Here is a 19,449-nt window from a genome sequence, read left to right on the forward strand (position 1 = left end):
CTAAGGAACATACTCAACTTACTCCACAACTTGTCCAGCTTAGACCCCCAGACTTGGGCATTCCCCTGCGAGCATTCTTGAATCTTGTTGGAGACCCATCAACATTTTTCAATGATTTCAATGCTTTTGAAAGAAGCCTTATTGTAGACATGTGATGGTGTTAGTCTCCTTTCATGGTCTCCTTGACCTTCATTGACTCTATGTTCCTTTAAGTGATATTTACCTCATTATGTTGGTGCATTATTTTATTTTTGCATTTAGTTGATTACTTTAATGCATATTATGCACCTACAATAAGATAACTTTGCTTAAATAGGTTTCTACTTCAGCAGATTGCACTTGCATCATGTGGCATACTTATTACAGAAAGTAATGACAGAGAATGATTATCACAATATTCAATAGTTGATATAAACAAAGGAGCAAAAGTCTCCTTAAATAAGAGTTACAAAAGATCTATCCCATAAGGGCAAGATTGACAACTAAGAAAAGCAAAAGACAACTAAGAGAATAAAGAATATTCCTAAAATCTGTCCTACAACTTAATTGACCATTATAACTAAATATTGCAATATTACTTTAATAGTACTTTCCTAGTTTGGTGGACATGTTGGGAATACATGTGATTACAATTCTTTTATCCCACATTGGTTGCACATTCACATCTCTTGGTGGTGCATCCCAGAGTTCCGTGACTCGCGGCGAGTCACGCGAGTCACGCGAGTCAGCAGGCCGGGTGACCTCCGCCGGGTCATGGGGACCCTGACCCGGGCCCGGACGAGTCACAGGGTGTGACTTGCCTGACTCGCCGAGTCAGCGAGTCACCCCCTGACTCGCCGAGTCCGAGGGTCGTGACCCGGCCGGCGCAGCATGCAAAAAGTGGACGCAAAAACAAAAAAAATATAACACATTTTTATTATGTTTTGTGCCATTTGCCTTTGTTATAACCCTAAAAGGGATTGCCATTCAGTTTTATGAGTGAAAGAGAGGAAAAACGAGAGGAAGAGAAGAAAAAAGAGAGCCATAGTTTTGCAACCAGCTGAGAGGAAGAGGTGAAAAGCTTGCACAAATCACATTGGGGCAGCACTACAGTTGCATTGAGAGCATCAAGGAGCTCATTTCAAACACTTGTCAACAAATTTGAAAGAGGTAAGTGTTAATTTTTATTGATTATGTTGGTTTTTTTTCTATATTTATGGATTTTTTCATTTTTTTGTTTTTTTTTTTAACTTCAGCTTTCCAAATCTATATTGTTGCTTGCATACTTCAATGATTCAATCACAATGACATAAATAGAACAATAGCATAGCAAACCCTAGACTTTTTTTTTGAAAAAATTGTATACATGTATTTATAATTTTTTCTAAAAAAAATCTAGGGTTTGCTGATTTTTCTGAATTGTTAATTTCTTTCTTTGAAATTTGAAAATTTTCAAGAAAAAACACAATGCACAAATTAGTCTTTGCTGATTTTTTTTAATTAGTTTAAAATTTTAAATTTAAAACTTTGTCAAACACAATGCTCAAATGGTGATTTGTAAAATTGTCTTATTGCAGCAGCCCTCACGTTTTGAAAACAATTTTTTTTCCTAATGGCTCATCCTAATCCTCCACCTAGGAAACATGGTCAAAAAGATGAGGCATGGAAATACACTAAAGAATTCCCTGGTAGACAAAGAAATCAAACCAAGTGTATGTTTTGTAAGGAAATTAACCATGGGGGGATAAATAGATTAAAATATCATATTGTTGGCATACGTGGTCATGATACTGAGCCTTGTGACAAGGCAACTCCCGAAGCAATCCGTTTTTGTTACGTCCTATTAGAAAACTTTGAAATGCATAAGCAAACAAAAAAAAGACAAAGAGAGGAGTTATGTCATATTGGTTCCCCTCCACCCACATCCGCATCCGGCTCCACATCCACAACTACATCCATGGGTTGTGTTGGAGAGGGTTCTTCTATGCCTCCCTTTCGTCCTAGTGCTTTTGCTAGTGCCAGTACTTCTATTCCTACTCCTAGTCACACTTTTGGTCCTAGAGTGCGAAAATCCAAGATAGACAATTTTTTTGTACCACGCACTACTCCTGGCGCACAGCCCTCGCTTGAGAGCATGTCTTGGAACAAGGAGGTCCATGATGCAGGAAGAAAAGCAATTTGCAAGTTTTGGTACTTCTGCAACATTCCATTTATTGCAGCCAGGTACTTTTTTATTTGATTGTTTTAAATTAAAATTTAAAATTTTATGGTTTGAATTTGAAAGTTGAAATTGAAATTGAACTTTTCTTATTTAATCTATTTCAATTTGTGACAGGTCTCCTTATTGGCAAGGCATGATTGATGCAGTAACCATTTGTGGGCCGGGGTTTAAAGCCCCTAGTGATACTGAGTTGACTGGCCCTCTCTTGTTGGAAATGGTGGAAGATATGAAAGTTGACCTAGAGGACCACCGCCAATCTTGGAGCCAGAAGGGTTGCACCATCATGACAGATGGTTGGACTGATAGGAGGAATAGAACACTCCTAAATTTTCTTGTTTCCAGCGGAGGTGATTGATCATTTTACTTCTCTATATGCATTGTGATTGAAATTGAATAATTTACATTCTAATTTATTGATAATTAATTTGTTTTATTTTCAGGATCCACCATGTTTTTGAAGTCCATCGATGCTTCCTCACATGTCAAAAATGCGGCATACTTATGTGAGGCTATTGAGGAAGTTATAGATGAGGTGGGGGAAGAAAATGTGGTGCAAGTGGTGACGGATAATGCAGCAAGTTATGTTGCTGCAGGTAAACTTTAAAAGTTTTCTTTTAAGTTTTAACTTTTAACTTTTAAACTTTTAAGTTTTTAACGTTTAAATATTAATGGTAAAATTTCACATCTAATTCTTTAACTAATTTAAAATTGTTGCAGGAAAACTTTTGATGGAGAGGCACCCAAAAATCTTTTGGTCTCCATGTGCGGCCCATTGCCTTGACCTCATGCTGGAGGATATAGGTAAGCTTGGATGGGTGAAAGAATGCGTTGAAAGGGCCAAGAATATATGCAAATTTATTTACAATCATGCATTGGTCCTTAGCATTATGAGGCAATACACGGGGGAAAGGGAGTTGGCTCGTCCTGGTATAACGAGATTTGCCTCAAATTTCCTCACATTGAAATCCTTGTTAAAATCAAAGGCATCTTTGAGGCGCATGTTTGTTGGTGAGGAGTGGACTTCCTCATCCTATGCTACGACCACTGCAGGGATGGATGTAGTAGATTGCATTTTTGATGAGCCAGGTTTTTGGATCCCTTGTGCAGAGATCGTGCAGGTAATTTTATAAATTTATAATATTATATGCATATTTTTGTTTTGTTTGCATTGTGCAACTTTGCAATTTTTCTTATTTTCATGCACACTTGTGAGTTAACTATTTTTGTTTAACATTATTTGCAGGTCACTGAGCCCCTAGTAGTTCTCCTACGAGTTGTTGATGGGGAGAAGCCCGCTGTGGGCTACATATATGAGGGCATGGATAGGGCCAAGGAGGCCATTAGATCCATATATGCTGGAGATGAGGATAAGTATAGGCCCATTTGGGACATAATTGATAGAAGATGGCATAACCAACTTCATAGGCCCATCCATGCAGCAGCTTATTACCTCAATCCATCATTTCGTTTCCGTGCTGATTTCAAAGCGGATGAGGAGGTTCTTAGCGGGCTATATTCAGTAGTACAACGGATGGTCACTGATACCACAGCTACACTTCTCGAGATGGATGCATTTAATAATGCATCAGGGGCAATCTTTGCCAGCCAATTGTGCAAAGAGGGTCGGACAAAATTGCAGCCAGGTAGAAAATTCTAAAGTTTATGACATGCATTCAGCATTTTAATTTTTCATTTTATAATCTACCTTTAAAGTTGGAAATGAGACTAATGTTTTTTTCTTTTCCTTATCTCAGATAGATGGTGGCAAATGTTTGGGCCTTCAACCCCAAACCTTCAAAAAATTTGCCATCCGCATATTGAGCCAACCGTGCAGCGCTTCTGGATGTGAGCGCAACTGGAACATGTTCGAGCACATCCACTCGAAGAGGCGAAATAGATTGTCTGTGGAGAGGTTGAATGATCTAGTCTTTGTTCATTACAACCTCCGTCTCAGGACCAGACAGATTTTGGACGATGACTCCTCTCCGATCACTCTAGAGGAAGTCGACCCCGAGTCCGATTGGCTCACTCAGTCCACCGATCCAGTCTTCACTGATGAGGACCTTGAGTGGGTTGACCAGGTAGACAGAGAGGCTGAGGCTATGGCTATGGCAGAGGAGGAGGATAGAGCATGATCAGGCGCAGCACCTATGGCTACTCAGACTGGCACATCACGGGCAGAGACTATGGCTACTCAGTCATCCAGAACCTACCTTAGACGCCTTTGTAGGAGGCAGATAGACGAGGCTGAGCCTGAGCCTGAGCCTGAGCCTGAGCCTGAGACTTGTTTTTTTGACACTTTACAGTTAGATATATGTTTGGGAACATTTGAAGTCGTGGATTTTATATTATACATTGGACAACATTTATAACTCTATATATCTATGTTTTCTAATTCCTTCAGCTACAATTTACATTTCTACGCATGTGATGGATGTATGTTTATGTATGTGATCAAATTATCTTCTATTTGATGATGTTATAGTGTCTTTAAGCTTAATTCAATAATGGGTGTATGAAACAAGTTTTAAATCGTTAAAAATCTCTAAATTTCAAGGGTTTTCTTATTTTGCCGAGTCGTTGCCGAGTCATTGCCGAGTCCGAGCCGAGTCACGAGTCGAGTCAGCCTTGCCGAGTCAGAGCCGAGTCCGAGTCTGGGAACTTTGGTGCATCCTATATTACTCACAAGTAGCTCTCATAAAAGTAATCTAGAATCATCATTTTATATTTGCATCCTTTGATAGAATAGAAATATTCTCCAATTTTGGGGCTCTTTTGTGATTCATTAAAGCTCCTTGATCTTGGGTGGCTAATTCCAACTTTAGATTTACTCTCTTTGTCTTTGCCCACATTTTTATTTTCTATGCGTTTAACTAGTTTCAATAACCTAGGGTCTTTTTACCCAAGTATTGCCTTTTACTGATTGATTGTACCTTATGATTCCCAATGATTTATTTTCACTAATCATGGACATTAATATAAAAAAAATTGTTCTTTCTACTAATCTCATATGTCGTGTGTACTAAGTTTGGAGCATAATAGCAATCAGAGATGGTGTGAACTAATAGGGCTATTCCACTTTGTTTCATGTCTCGTGTCTTCTTATTTATGTCTAACAAATGGCACCTTACGTGGGAGTGCTTTCTTCTCATACTCTAACCTTTCATGAGGTTCACACATGCAACAAGGTTATTGCAATGACCTCGTATCTTTGTTTGATATTTGTTCACTTCAAATAGTTGACATTAATCCCTGGTCATGTTTAAATTCTTTATTTTCATAAATTAATAGTAAGTGATCCTTATACTGTCTATTTTCCAATAACAACAAACATGTTGCATGTTATTTGACATCGAAGAGGTCTCCCATATATCTTTGGTGTTACTTAGAATGACATTTGCAACCACTCTATCTCATGTTAGGTAAACCCAAATACAACAGACATTAACAAATTCACCCTTGGATTCTTTAAAATTTTAAATAGTTAGTTCCTTCATTTAAATATACAATTCATTTTAATCTAAGAAGGCTAAATAACTTCCACTATTAATAGGGTAATAGATAAAAGATCGAAGCCGATCGAAGCCTAATGCTACTTATTGAAAAGTGGGTTCTTCAAAATTAAATATCGATAGAACAGCTAAAGGTAATATTGGCCCAACTGGAGCTAGCATTGTGGTGTGTTCTTGTTGTGGCATATTCACACATCGCCCCATTGCAAATGGGGACCCCCACTTTTTTGCTTTCTAGGGTAATTGTCTTAGCTTAGTTGTTGGTTGTTGGTTGTTGGTTGTTGTTGAGTCTTTGCTATTAACCTTTTGTTTGTAGTTGATTAGAAGCTGATCAAGTCTCTTTCTTAAGGATGAAATGAGGTTCTGTTGGTGTCTATTTTATCATCTACCAAACATTAGGATAGGATACCCGAAGGTATTCTATCCTCTCTTGAAAAATCACTACTGATTCCAAGGTCTATATGTGCGAACAAGCGACTTTAGTGGAATAGCTTCTTGGGTAGTGTATGCTGAAATTTTCAAGGGGGACTTACGTTTAACAAGTATTTTTGAACTGCTGGACTTAGATGGTTTTAGCAATTTTTAGGCTCTTCTTCTTTTTTGGGGGGGGATTTTCTGGGATTTAGACTTTCAAAAGAAAGGGAAAAAGAGATAGGGTTTAGAAGGCTAATCTAATCCTACGAATGTCGGAGACGGTGTCAACTATGTGCTCTCAAGAAACCAAACCTTGCTTCGCCACACTAGGGACAACTACACAAGGCCAGTGCAATCTTCAATGGGTTGTGCTTATGATCGAGATGTTGGGATGCACAGGGGATGGGCTCAGACTAACTTTGCATGGTAGAATGGAAATCATCCACTTACCAAAAGTATGAGCGGAGATACACAATCAGTCGATACTTATCAAATCCTTTACTCGAATTAACAACAAGGGAAGCAAATCTATATTAATTTTAACTAAGTGTTGAGGAATTTGAAACCATGCAACCATCAAACAACAGTGATTACAAAGCAGCGCACATGTAATGTATTATCTAAAATGATCTTAAGCAACAATATATCAAAAACCTCACACTCTCCAAATGAGAGGAGGCAACCTTATATGGTTTTTCGAGAATCAATGAATGGCCGAGATCGAACAATGATCAAGGGCCAAGATTGTTTGCTACAAACCCTAATTAGGGTTTCCCCAAATACTACTTTTGACCAATTACATTTGGGACACATGTCCTTCTTGCTAAAAATGAACCTTTAATGAAAATAGAAGGTTGTTACATTGTGAAGTGTGCCCTTCTAGAAGCTTCTGGATAAGTCAGGTTCATTGAACCTAGACATGTTGACTTGGAGTAATCTGATTGGTCGAAAAGATGACGAGACGCCATCTCAACATGTTGGATGTCTTCTTTGAATTCTTCAATTTGTGTCAAGAAATTGTCTAAGTATGGAAATTTGATTCCTTCTTGTCGCCATTTGATTTTGCTTGGGAGCTTGTCCTCTTCAGGAGATGAAATCCTTCAAGAAGTTGGAAGTTTATCTAACTTTTCCATATTTTCACAAAGTCTAAGAACTTTTCTTTCTTGATGCCTTGAGATTCTTTCAAGTGCCTTGAATTTGGAATAGAAATCCCCTTGTGAATTTTTTCTCATACTTAGCCAAATTTTGGCCCTCTCTATACTCGAACGAACCTTGCCTGTGGTCTCATCTTCAATTCTGAATTTGGCTTGAAACTCCATTTGTGTTTTCTGTGATGATCCTGCCTTCAGTTGCCATTTTATGTTGCGTGGGAGGAGGGTAAAAGCTCTAGATAACCCCTTGTAAATATGAAATGATGGGATCAAGCTATTCAGGCATTCACTGTGATCATGTCCTCCTTCTCGATATCCTGACATTTGGAGAAGAATTTCTCCATGCCTTCATCATAATTGAGGAAATTGGAATTTTCTTTGTGAAGCATTTCCCATACTTAGCCAAATTTTGGCTATCTTCACGCCCGGATGAGCCTTGACTGTGAACTTGTCCTCTTTGAAGTATGCCCTTGCTAGGCTCTTCCTCTGAAGTTTGGAGGCTCCCTTCCTTAGCTTGTCCAGCCAGGAATGATTAATGATGGCATCGTACTCCTCCAAGTGGTCCTGATACAGACTGTCTGCTTCGTCCTTAGCCATATACACTGTGTTGTGATACTCCGGGATCCTGAAGGCCTCTTTGATGGCTTCATCACTGATGTTTGCCAGTATCCTCCCGTCAGGTGCGATGATGTCCTTGCTGGCAGGGTTGTAATGCTTGGCACACTCAACCGCTAGTTCATTACACTGCATGGTGGGAAGGAAGCCAACAGCATGTACAATACCCTCTTCATCAGCTTTCACGCAATGATGGTAGGCACAAGGTTGTCCAGGCCAAACATTCGCTTCTTGAACTCCCTCAAATTGATGTGTCCGAGGTTGGTATCACTGACGTTCTTCCATTTCGAAGTCAACCTTGATTCTGGAGGAGCATCTTTATCCACCTAGAACTTCATGGTGCTCAAGACCTGCAGATGAATGATAAAAACTTTAAGTTAGAAAAAATTCTATAGAATTTCGAAAAAAAAATAACGGGGCCACGAAATGGCTAAGTGTTGGAAAATTTTCCTTTTTTTTTTTTAACTCTCATTACTTAGCCACCAAAGTTGAATTTTCACCTCCAGACCCTCAGCCTTGAAGCTGGTTGAAGTCCTCATCAAGTGTTACAACTTTCGAAAAAAATTTATACTTAGCCAAAAAAGTTGAATTTTCACCTCCAGACCTTCAGCCTTGAAGCTGGTTGAAGTCCTCATCAAGTGTTAAAACTTTCGAAAAAATTTTATACTTAGCCAAAAAAGTTGAATTTTCACCTCCAGACCTTGAGCCTTGAAGCTGGTTGAAGTCCTCATCAAGTGTTAAAACTTTCGAAAAAAAATTTATACTTAGCCAAAAAAGTTGAATTTTCACCTCCAGACCTTCAGCCTTGAAGCTGGTTGAAGTCCTCATCAAGTGTTAAAACTTTCGAAAAAATTCTATACTTAGCCAAAAAAGTTCAATTTTCACCTCCAAACCTTGAGCCTTGAAGCTGGTTGAAGTCCTCATCAAGTGTTAAAACTTTCGAAAAAAAATTTATACTTAGCCAAAAAAGATAAAATATTTCTCAAGTTCTTGAAAATAATCAGAAAACTCCATTAAATCTGCATTTTGAACTGTATTTTACCTTCGAATGTGCAGAAACGGGGCTAGAAATCCTCTTAAAATATCCAGAAAATCTAACGAAGGTTAAATAGTCTTCTCGTGCTTGATTATCCTCCAAAAATCCGTGAAAAATCTGGTTTAAAACGAATATCTAGCTTTTAAAAAATGTCAAAATCTTTGTCCAGATGTTCTTCGAACTGAACTTTTACCAAGCTTTCCTTAGTAATTTCGAAGTTGTTGATGTAATAATGAAGTTAAAAATGAAGTATTTGTAGGCAAGATTAAATTCCCAAGTAGAAACCTTCAAAATATACTTCTAATTTCATCTCCAGTTGCTTCGGAAAGTTTTTCGCCATGTTTCTAATTTTGAAAATATCTTCCAAAAGTTTCTATTTTGGTTCATAAATTCGAAATATCTTTTAATCTTCGAATAGAAACTTTCTATTTTGGTTTTGGAGTTTGAAATCCTTGTTAATCTTCCAATATTCCCTTTTGAAAAACTTTCTATTTTGGTCTTCAACTTCGAAATTTTAGATAAAATTTTTATGACATCATATTGACCATTTTTTACTTTCAATGCCTTGGTGAAATTTTTGAATTTTGAATTTTCAAATTACTCCAATTTTGGTGCACTTTTAGATATTTTCCAAGGTATGGCGGACTTTGGCTAGAGCTCCTCCATGGCCTCCATTAAAGTGAAAATTTGGCAAAGGCATTGGGGCAAACTTTAACCTTAGCACCCACATGACCTCCATGATGGCTCCTTTACCTTAGCAGACTTGGGCCTTGACCCCTTCATAGCTCCCTTCAACCTTGGCGGACTTGGGCTTGGCCTCTACATAGCCTCTCTAGGTGGGGCGGACTTCAACCCTTGCACCCATGTGACCTCCATCATCTTGGCGGACTTCAACCCATGCTCCTTCATGGCCTCCTAAGCCTTGGGCGGACTCGGGAGAGTGCTCCTTCATGGCTTCTTAAACCCTTGGCGGACTTTGGAGTGGGCACCCATGTGACCTCCAAACTCATGGCGGACTTTGGCCTTTGCTCTTCCATGACCTCTCTAGGTGGGGCGGACTTTAGGCTTGGCACCCATGTGACCTCTATCATGCATGGCGGAGTTTGGAGTGAACACCCATGTGACCCCCCAAAGGCATGGCGGACTTTAGAGTAAGCACCCATGTGACCCCCAAAGGCATGGCGGACTTGGAGCTTGGCACCCATGTGACCTCTAAAGTCATGGCGGACTTTGAAGGGTCTCAAGAGGGCGGACTATATATGAAATATAACATTTAAGTATAAGTTACTTTAAGTTATATTTCATATATATTGTCAGGATGTTTGAGAGTGGTTTCGGACCTCTAGGACTAATAATGCAAAATCTAGTTTTTGGAGGATTCTCCAATTTTCTAGACTTAGTCAAATTTCAGGATCGGGATGACATTCCAAACTTAGCCAATTTTTAGAGAAATTTCAAAATTTCACAGTTTAATCTAATTTAACCGGATTAACTTGAAATTTGAAATCCATGCTTAGGTGGATCATCTGAGGCATCATGCCCCCGAAAATTTAGGGATTTAGCTTTTTAAGTCCAAACTTGGAATTTTCGAGATCTGGTCGGAGCTGGTCGATGGTGCAAGTGTGAACCCTAGGTTTGCATCCCGAAAAAGCAAAAAAGCCTAAAATCTAGGGATTAAGCTTTTTAGGTCAAAACTTAAGATTTTGGGATCCCGATCGAGGCAAGTCAATGGTGGCAGTGCAGACCCTGAGCACCCATTCTGAAAAAGCAAAAAGCGGACATCCCTAAAAAATAGGGAAAACTTTCTAAAAATAGACATACCAGAGATTGGGCCAGAAATGCCAAAAACAAAACTTCCTAAAAAATAGGAAAAAGCAAAAAAGCAAACTTTCTAAAAATAGAAAGTTGTCCAAATTGATCCAAATCGATTGCGATCTTCGTTCTTTGGCGTCCCTAAGCACTTCGAGGGAGTTTGTACTCTGGAATCATATGATTTGCAACAATTAATTTTCCAGAGTCCGGGCTTGAACTGTTCGAAACTGAGTAAGGCTTGGTGAATTTGAAGCGAAAGATCATGGGCGCTAGCAAAAACTCTAGAAAGCAGGAAAAGAGAGGGTCCCCATTTGCAATGGGGCGATGTGTGAAAAAGGTCACAACAGGTTCAACACTCCCTTTGCCCAACCAAGGTATAATCACTTCCACTTCTTCCATCACTGCCAGTGGGTGCCCAAACCTGATCACTCCCATTTCCACCCCCTCTATGCCTTCCATCTCATTCACTTCTTTCCTTCTAACCTACCACTTCTATATTTCCTAACTCCCATCCCACATTCTAACCTACCCCTACCACTACCTTGCCCTTTACCCCCACTACCACTTCCATCTCCTTTAGCTTACATCTCCCTCCTCTCCCTCCTCTTCCTCTACCTTCAGCTACCTAACCCTCTTCCCATCCTAGCATACCCGTCCCCTCACCTTCCCTACATTTCCACCTACCTCTACCTTCACCCACATTCTCTAGACCTCCCTTTATTTCCTTACCCACTACCTCTCCCTTATCCTACCCATCCACTATCTTATTCCCCTACCACCATACCTCCTATCCTCCCTTTCATACCCTCACCCCTAAACTTCCTTCACTTCCCTACCCTTCCACCCTTCTACTTCACCCTCACCCACACCTATACTTACACCTACTTCTACCTTTACCTACATCCTCTACCCTCCATCTCACACCCCTTACTCTTCTACTTCCCTTAGCCTACCCTTTCTCTTTACCTTCCATTTCCTACATTTTCTAACCTACCACCCTACCCCTTACCCTTTTTACTACCTCTTATACCCCCCATTCCACTTTACTCCCCATATATGCTAACTCCTTTACTACCCCTTATACCTCCCAACTTCCCTTCCCTTAACCGTAGCACTCTTTCCACACATCCATACCTCTTATGTCTCCCTTTCCTCCAACATCCCATTCCTCCTCTTTTCCCACGTAGCAGCTCCCCTTACCAATTCCCTTACATCCTTCCACCTCGCATTTCTCTCATACCTGCTGGGCCCCACAAAATCTGAAATGGAGATTTAAAAGTTTGTTTTAAGGCATAGCATTTCCTTTTGACTTCCTTTACCACCGTAGCCTTTCTTGGGTCCCACTAATTACATAATGAATGCAGATCAAAGTTTCTAAGGAATTCCAAGGATCGACAGCACTTCCTTTGACTGTCCTAATCAGCATTGCAACATGGCAAAATTCAATGACTTCCTTTGCTCCCAATTTTTAGCGATCCCCTTTTAAGAGCATTTCCATTGCTCTAGAATTCAAGCGATCTCCTTTTGGTTGATTTCCATTGCTCTCAAAAAGAGCGATGTCCCCTTGAGTGATTTCCTTTGCTCTCAAAAAAGAGCGATGTCCTTGAGGTTACTTCCTTTGCCCCTAAATTTTAGCGATGCATTTGGAAGGAGACTTCCTTTGCTCTACATTTTGAGCGATGAGTCTTGATGAGATTTCTTTTGCTCTCTAATTTGAGCGATGCTCACTTGAATCACTTCCATTGCCTAGAAATCAGAGTGGAGTTGCTTCCAAAGGCATTTATGGAAGATATTAGGATAAGCTTTCATGCATAGAAGTCAAGATACTTAAGGTATTAAGGATGAAGTCAGAATAGAGGGCAAACTTGAGGAGCATTTCCTTTGCAAGTGAGTTTAAGAGAGCATTTCCATTGCTTACAAATTTTAGCGACCCCCTTTTTCAAGAGCACTTCCTTTGCTCATTTTTCAGCGATGGGTATCTAAGACTTCCTTTGCCCTTGAATTTTAGTGATGCAAGTAAGAGCACTTCCTTTGCTAAGCATTTTTAGTGATCTTCCTTTGCTCTTGGATTTTAGCGATCAGCCTAAGGATGACTTCCCTTGCTCACCAATTTGAACGATGTGCATTAGACTCATTTTCATTGCCCTGAAATCAGAGTGAAGTTACTTCTAAAGGCATTCATTGAAGATGTTTGATAACCTTTGTGCAAGAAGATCAAGAAACTTGAGGCGTAGAGAGATGAAATCGACTTGAAGGGCAAAATTGAGTATGACTTCCATTGCCTTGAAATCTGATCGATGACCTTCGAGATGACTTCCATTGACCACAATTTTAAGCGATCTACTTGAGAGGCTATTTCCTTTGATCACAAATTTTAGCGATGAGTATCTTAAAACTTCCTTTGCCTCTGAATTTTAGCGATGCATTTAAAAGGAGACTTCCTTTGCTCATAGATTTGAGCAACCTGCCTTCTCAAGTACCTTATAAGTACTAATTGGCCCCCAAAAATCGATTTTGAATGAAAAATGTTTAAATGAGTGATAAGTCGGCCACCTTGAAGAGGCATTGAAAAGATAATTTGTGATTTTATTTATACCAAATCAGGTCGGCCTTCATTTCATAGGAAAAGACACAACCTTTCCTTTGAGCACCTATATAAGATCATTTCAAGGATCATTTCCAGCATCAAATCAAAACGATTCCCCCTATAATTAGTGAATTCAAGAGAAGCAGAGCAGAAGCAATTTTTTATCATCATCAATATCAGCGAATTACATCATTGGTGCAGCAAAATTCATCAAGAAGAAGGTGAATTAATTCAGCAAGGAAGCATATTTAAGTATATCATCAGCGAATTTCAACCATAAGAAGGGCAGACTTATTCAGCAAAGGAAGCATATTGAAAGAATTTCATCATAAAGATAGCAAATTCAGTCATCAAAAGGAGTGATCTCCCCTAGATACACTTATCAGACCTGCAACATATAAAAATCAGAAGTCATATCAAATCAAGAAGGTGTGTGAGGATTATATATCATGTGTATTTGATTTCATATTTGTTTGTCTTGCAGGGATGATGATGCAAATAGCGAAGCAGCACCTTGAAGGAATAGGAGAAAGGAGATTGCAAGATCTACACCATCATGCAACTTCAAGGGAAAAACTTCATCAGCAAGCACAGGGGTATCAAGGAAGGCGATTACACAAGAAGGAACTCAAGGTATTCAAGAACTCTCACCACATCATAATGACATGAGGAAGGCAAAACCCCAAAGTATAAAGGAGAGATTATACAATCATCTCAAGGCAGGATAAACAAACAAGGATGGATGAATGATGCTTCCCATCATCACACCAAGCATTGAGAAAGCTTGTAATGTTGAGTATCGAATCTTCCAAGTCTACAAGCGAATTGAGGTGGCATCCCAGTCATCACTCCACCAATCAAGAAGTTCTACATCAGCATGTCCTGATTCAATGCACTAGGCTTATCCACGGGGGAACAAACTCTAATGTACCTACCCCCGCTATCCACTGGACAAACGCTCAAGAAATGACATGTGTTTGAGCATTGTAATTATTTCATTGGCCAAAATAGAGTTTGTTGTAACAAACCCTAATTAGGGTTTCATTGTAAGATCTTTGCCATTGATCTCAAATCAATCTGGCCCTTTGAATTGTAATGAGCTATCTATAAAAGGCTCAAGCTTCTCATTTGTAAAGGTTAATAGCTAATAGTTGATAGTTGGTAGCTCAAGAGTAGTTTACTAGCAAATAGCAGCTAGAGTATGTTGTTTTTACACTTTCAGATTAATAAAGAAAAGTCAGAAAACAGAATTAACCTTTAACTCAGATAGTTTGCTGTTAGATTTAGTAAGCTTCAGATTTAGGAACAAACAGAAACATAACCAAAGTTGAATAAGACACTTATTACCCTGGGAAAACCTCCTAGGAGGAAAAACCGAGCCAGAAAAGATCCTCAGATCTGATTATGGATTATGAATAATATTCTGATTACAATACTTATCTTAGTTCACCCTTAGGGCTAATGGCATCTTCAATTTTCAGTGGTCTCAGATCTGCCTCTTAACCAATTTCGGATCTGCCTTTTATTGCACCAACCAGCAACCAAAGATTTGACCTTGAATAGCAGATGGATGAAATGTATGTCTCCAGCTGATGACTGTGACCAACTTCAGAACAGCAGGTCCTTCAACTGTCAGATCGCATGATGAAGAGCACTCCCCTAACAGCAGAGATAACAATGGAGAGAAGCTAATGGAGTTCGCACTTTGCTGAAGATATTCGCCTTTGTATTGATGTATTTCGCACCTCTTACTTGCAGACAGAATTCGCTATTGATATATGTTATAAATGAATGACTTAATTCATATATACATCTTTCCCTTGGCGGTAGACCTCTAGGTCGGCTTGCAATAAATATTTTATTTATTAATTTATTTTCCCTTAACACATTTCATTTGGTGAGAGGCATATCATGATGTGTGAGTTATAGGGTCGGCCCTATTGAAGAGTGGCGTGTGAGAAGGGCCCAGCCCTAAAGGGTACACGTTACCCTTTCAAGATAAAGGGCCGAGCCCTTAAGGGCGGATTCCAATGTTGCCTTAAGCAATTGGAATCCGCTCTTCACCCTAATTAAAACTAACAAAGTAGAATAAGAGAAGGCAAAAATTCTTGCCAAAATTGTAAATAGACTTCCTTTTCCTTAAAGTTATGGTGGAATGTGTTGTTTCTTTACAAGTGCATGATTTCTTGTTGGATTTTCATATTAGATAATGAATAATTAAATGAATGAAAGGAATTGTGTATGATTCATGATGAAATTCCTAATCCATAACACTAGCAATTTGTTGATTGCAAATTCGCCTTGTGTGGTCAACTGGAATTCTTAATAAGTTTAACTTCAATTGCTATTCACACTTTGATATGCATTGCCTTGATGGTATCTTTGATGTTGATAGCGATTTGAACATCATGTGCCTACCCTAGAAGATCGCACTAAGCCTTGTAGTGTTGTTCGTTGATGGTGAAGCGAAGTTTAGTCGAATTTCACCTAGTCATTCATTATCTCCTACATTCTTAGGATTATAATATACACCTCAAACCCTATGTCTTTTGCCATTTATTTTTCAATCAAGTAGTTAGGATCTAAGTTCCAGCAATTCAAGTATTCAACAATTCAACGTAAGTCCCCTTGGATTACCAGCAATCACATCAACCAATCAGCTTATCCACACGTCGTGACCCGATATTGAAGAACCTTGGAGTTATCTCAAGTGATCCTTAAGCGAATCTTCAGCATTTGAGAGACTTTGATCAAGAGAGGATAAGATACTTTTGGGTATTTTATTTTGTGTTCGCATGTGCATAAAAAACACATCAACACTTCTCAAGCTCATTCATTAGGGATGGCTCTTTCTTCTTTGGTTTGAAGATAAATATTAAAGCTAAAACTTTGGCATTTCTTTAAAGTCTTTAGTTAGCTAGCACCTTGGGGAGCAAATTTCTAAAAGTTGACGTGAACTAGCGAGTGATTGTTGAAGGATGCAAGAATTGGGCTTTGAAGGATTTGGAATTTGAAAAACCGAATGGAGGAAGTTATTCATATTGGCAAAAAATTTAAGATTATTTCTTTCACTCATTATTACAAGGAGTGCAACTGTATTGTGGACTACCTGCTTCTCTAATGCAACCTAAAAATATGCGCACTCCTTTGGACTCTAATCATCCTTGAGTCTCTTGGAATGTAGAAAAGAAAGAATAATTTTCATATCACATAAGACAATTGGCCATCAAAGCACATCATTCCTCAGCGAAGGAAATTTGTTATAAGAAGCTCCCAAGCAACATAAAGGCAATCTTGGCATGTGTCAATGTCAACGGATTTCATACACTGAACAAGAGTGTAGATAGACTTGTGGGAGTCAATGCCATAACCATTGTTTCTAGAAGACTCCTTTTATGAGCCAAGTAGTAGTTAGTGTGTTGTTTCAAACCAAATTATCAGCCTTTTTGATGCTACAAAGGATCCTTATATTGGTTGGAGTATTGAAAGAGGTCGCTAAGTTGAATAGAACCACCGATAAGTTTTAATTACCCTTTATTATAGGTAGTTTGGAATTTGGTAAAAACCTACACATAGTTGCCAATAAGCTTTCATTGGTGTTTGAAAAGCAATTTATAACCTGTTTCAGCAACTTAAGGAAGATTGTTAAGTTGTGAAATCGCCTGATTCCTCTTTGTCATCAGCATTAGAAAGTAAAGACCAATTCATTTAAGACCATGAGATGGAATAAGTTTGGTTATTATATTCCATGAGATGGAATCTCTTAGAGGTTTGTTGTTAAAACCATACACAATGCCTTGTCTATGTTTCACGTTTGCATGCATGTATTGCAGGCCAGTTGCAACTATAACATGTGACAAAAATCAATTTTAAATGATGGTGTTGATGGTTGTCTCCTCATTATTACTAGACATCGGATACGATGCACATCATTATAGTGCAAGCCTATTTTTCAGATTGTTTCATTTAGCATCACTAGTAATCTCCACAAGAATGTTGCTCATGTTTAAAACAGAGTTGCCGGAAACTCCTTTGTCCCTCCCCAGGAACGCGTTTCCCCGTATCCGTTCCCATTTCTGAAACGGATACGTATCTGATACAACCCAAATACACGTCGAATATTGTACCCATGCATGCCCAAAAATCCTAGATTTCCAACCATGCTAAATACTAATGTAATTTGATTTTTTTTTTTAAATTGACGTAAATTTTCCTAAATTTAATTTTAAAAAACTTCATTAATGCATTTTTAAAAAAAACATGGTATTAACAAAACCTACACCAAATGAGAAAGACAAATGAAATGTTTTTCTATTTCAGTGACCCATTTTTTGGGTTATCTTCCAATGCAACTCTTCTGTTTTTGCATATTGTAAAATGTTAAATCAACTTATCATTATATATGTAGAAATTATGTGTCTATATTGCTTTTGAAGTAATGAAAATCTCCTTGAATAACTTAGAAAATTGTGTTAAATATATGTGTATGTGTTTTTTATGAATGACATGTCCAGCCATATCCATATTGGGGGTCTTAAAAAATAGCCGTATCCGTATCCGATACTGTATCCGTGTCCATGCAACTTTGGTTTAAAATGATGGAAATGGTTCACATCTGTGCAGATAATTTCTTTTGTTGCAATGTTGCAGATGCACTTAGATGCAATGTTTGTTCAGAACATTTGTGAAGATTCTTAACATCCCATAAGTCATGTTAAACAAACCAAATGCAATTGCAAACTATCACTACGGCAGCAGATAAATAATGATTTTCTTTCTTTTCCACAGCATTGAGTAGATGTCTTGAATCTAGAAATACCCTATTGCCTTCATGCACCAAGAAAACACATCCAATTTCTCCAATGGTTGCACTAATCTCTTGTCACAAAGCTCTCATCTGGCGCATGCGTTGGAAAAGGTTGTAGAATTTGACATTGCATCTACCATTTGCATTTGCTTGAAAATTTCTAAAGCCTTGTCAACAAATCCATTTTGTGCTTACCCAACAACGTCGCATTCCACATCTCTCTTAGGCCTTTTGTCAAGCAGCTGACATGCGTTGCATATTATCTACTAGCGCAATAACAACTACTATATCTAACAAAATTCCTTGATCCTTCATGCCTTGTTGGTATCCATATGTTGTGATTTAGAGTTCCCATTATGGCGCATGCAAGGAAGATAGTGGCAAAGGTTGAGGATTTTGGATTAGCTTCGTTGATTGCAAAAAGTTTCTACAACCTTTTGAACAAATATATTTTGGGCATATTTTGCAATCATGAACTCCATGAGATAACATTTGTTTGAGGCGTTTCAATTAGACGTTTCACATACCTTGTTTTTGCTTCCACAATTGCATGTAAGTCGACCTGAGTCATAGCAGCTAAAGCATCTCAAGAATTTCTTCTATCCTTCGTACCTTGATGGATCTCCAAATGTAGTTTCAAGGATCCCATTTTGATGCTAAGCAAAAAGACACCGACAAAGGTCCTAGAGGTTGGAATTTACAACAAAAAATGCATTTGCTTTGAGATTTTCACAAGCCTTTCCAATAAATCTGTTTTTGTGGCGACTTGTAATCATCAAAACATCACATTTTCTCACCCATTTAACAATTCTTGCTTTGACGTTGTGCTTACAATCTTCTTTCTATTGTGTAGGCAGTATAAAATGTTGGGCGAATGCATGGAATTGGGTTTCACTACCAATATTTTTTTCATTTAAAACCTGCAATGTTATCATTCCTATATAATATTTGCATGCTCGAGCTTCAAGGGTGGTTATGGTCTTTCTTTATCTTTTCATTTTCAATTACGACCGCTTATATTTCTCTTGCTTTCATCGACATTTTGAGAGTGATTAACAACTTTTGTCTTCTTGATCGACATCCGATAGTATTGCCAACAACCTCTATATCACCATTCTTTATTTCCCTATCATCATTTTGTTAGTCATTAGGAACTTGAACAAGGCTAATAATTTGGATGGAAGAGCCAATTAATGATTAATTTCCTTTTGCTATCAGCATTAGGAGAGGATTCACAATTTGAACCAATATTTGTAGTAAGCTTTTAGGTTGCAAAACATTCAAATTCTCCTTTATCAGCAGTAGTTTGGAGCTC

At 38.5% G+C, this 19,449-nt stretch overlaps 2 protein-coding genes across 3 annotated transcripts in view; one reads left to right on the plus strand and one right to left on the minus strand.

The window, feature by feature from the left end:
* LOC131047970 (uncharacterized) overlaps positions 1–19,449 on the minus strand; it is a 223,419-nt gene that overhangs the window by 159,108 nt on the left and 44,862 nt on the right. The window lies entirely within an intron of this gene.
* Positions 2,404–3,861, plus strand: LOC131874617 (uncharacterized). The gene is made up of 4 exons (XM_059218273.1): positions 2,404–2,547; positions 2,641–2,793; positions 2,918–3,318; positions 3,444–3,861. The coding sequence occupies exons 1-4, from the start codon at positions 2,415–2,417 to the stop codon at positions 3,855–3,857; spliced, it is 1,101 nt and encodes a 366-aa protein (XP_059074256.1). The 5' UTR covers positions 2,404–2,414; the 3' UTR covers positions 3,858–3,861.

This window comes from Cryptomeria japonica, chromosome 3, assembly GCF_030272615.1.
Source record: "Cryptomeria japonica chromosome 3, Sugi_1.0, whole genome shotgun sequence".
NCBI lineage: Eukaryota > Viridiplantae > Streptophyta > Pinopsida > Cupressales > Cupressaceae > Cryptomeria > Cryptomeria japonica.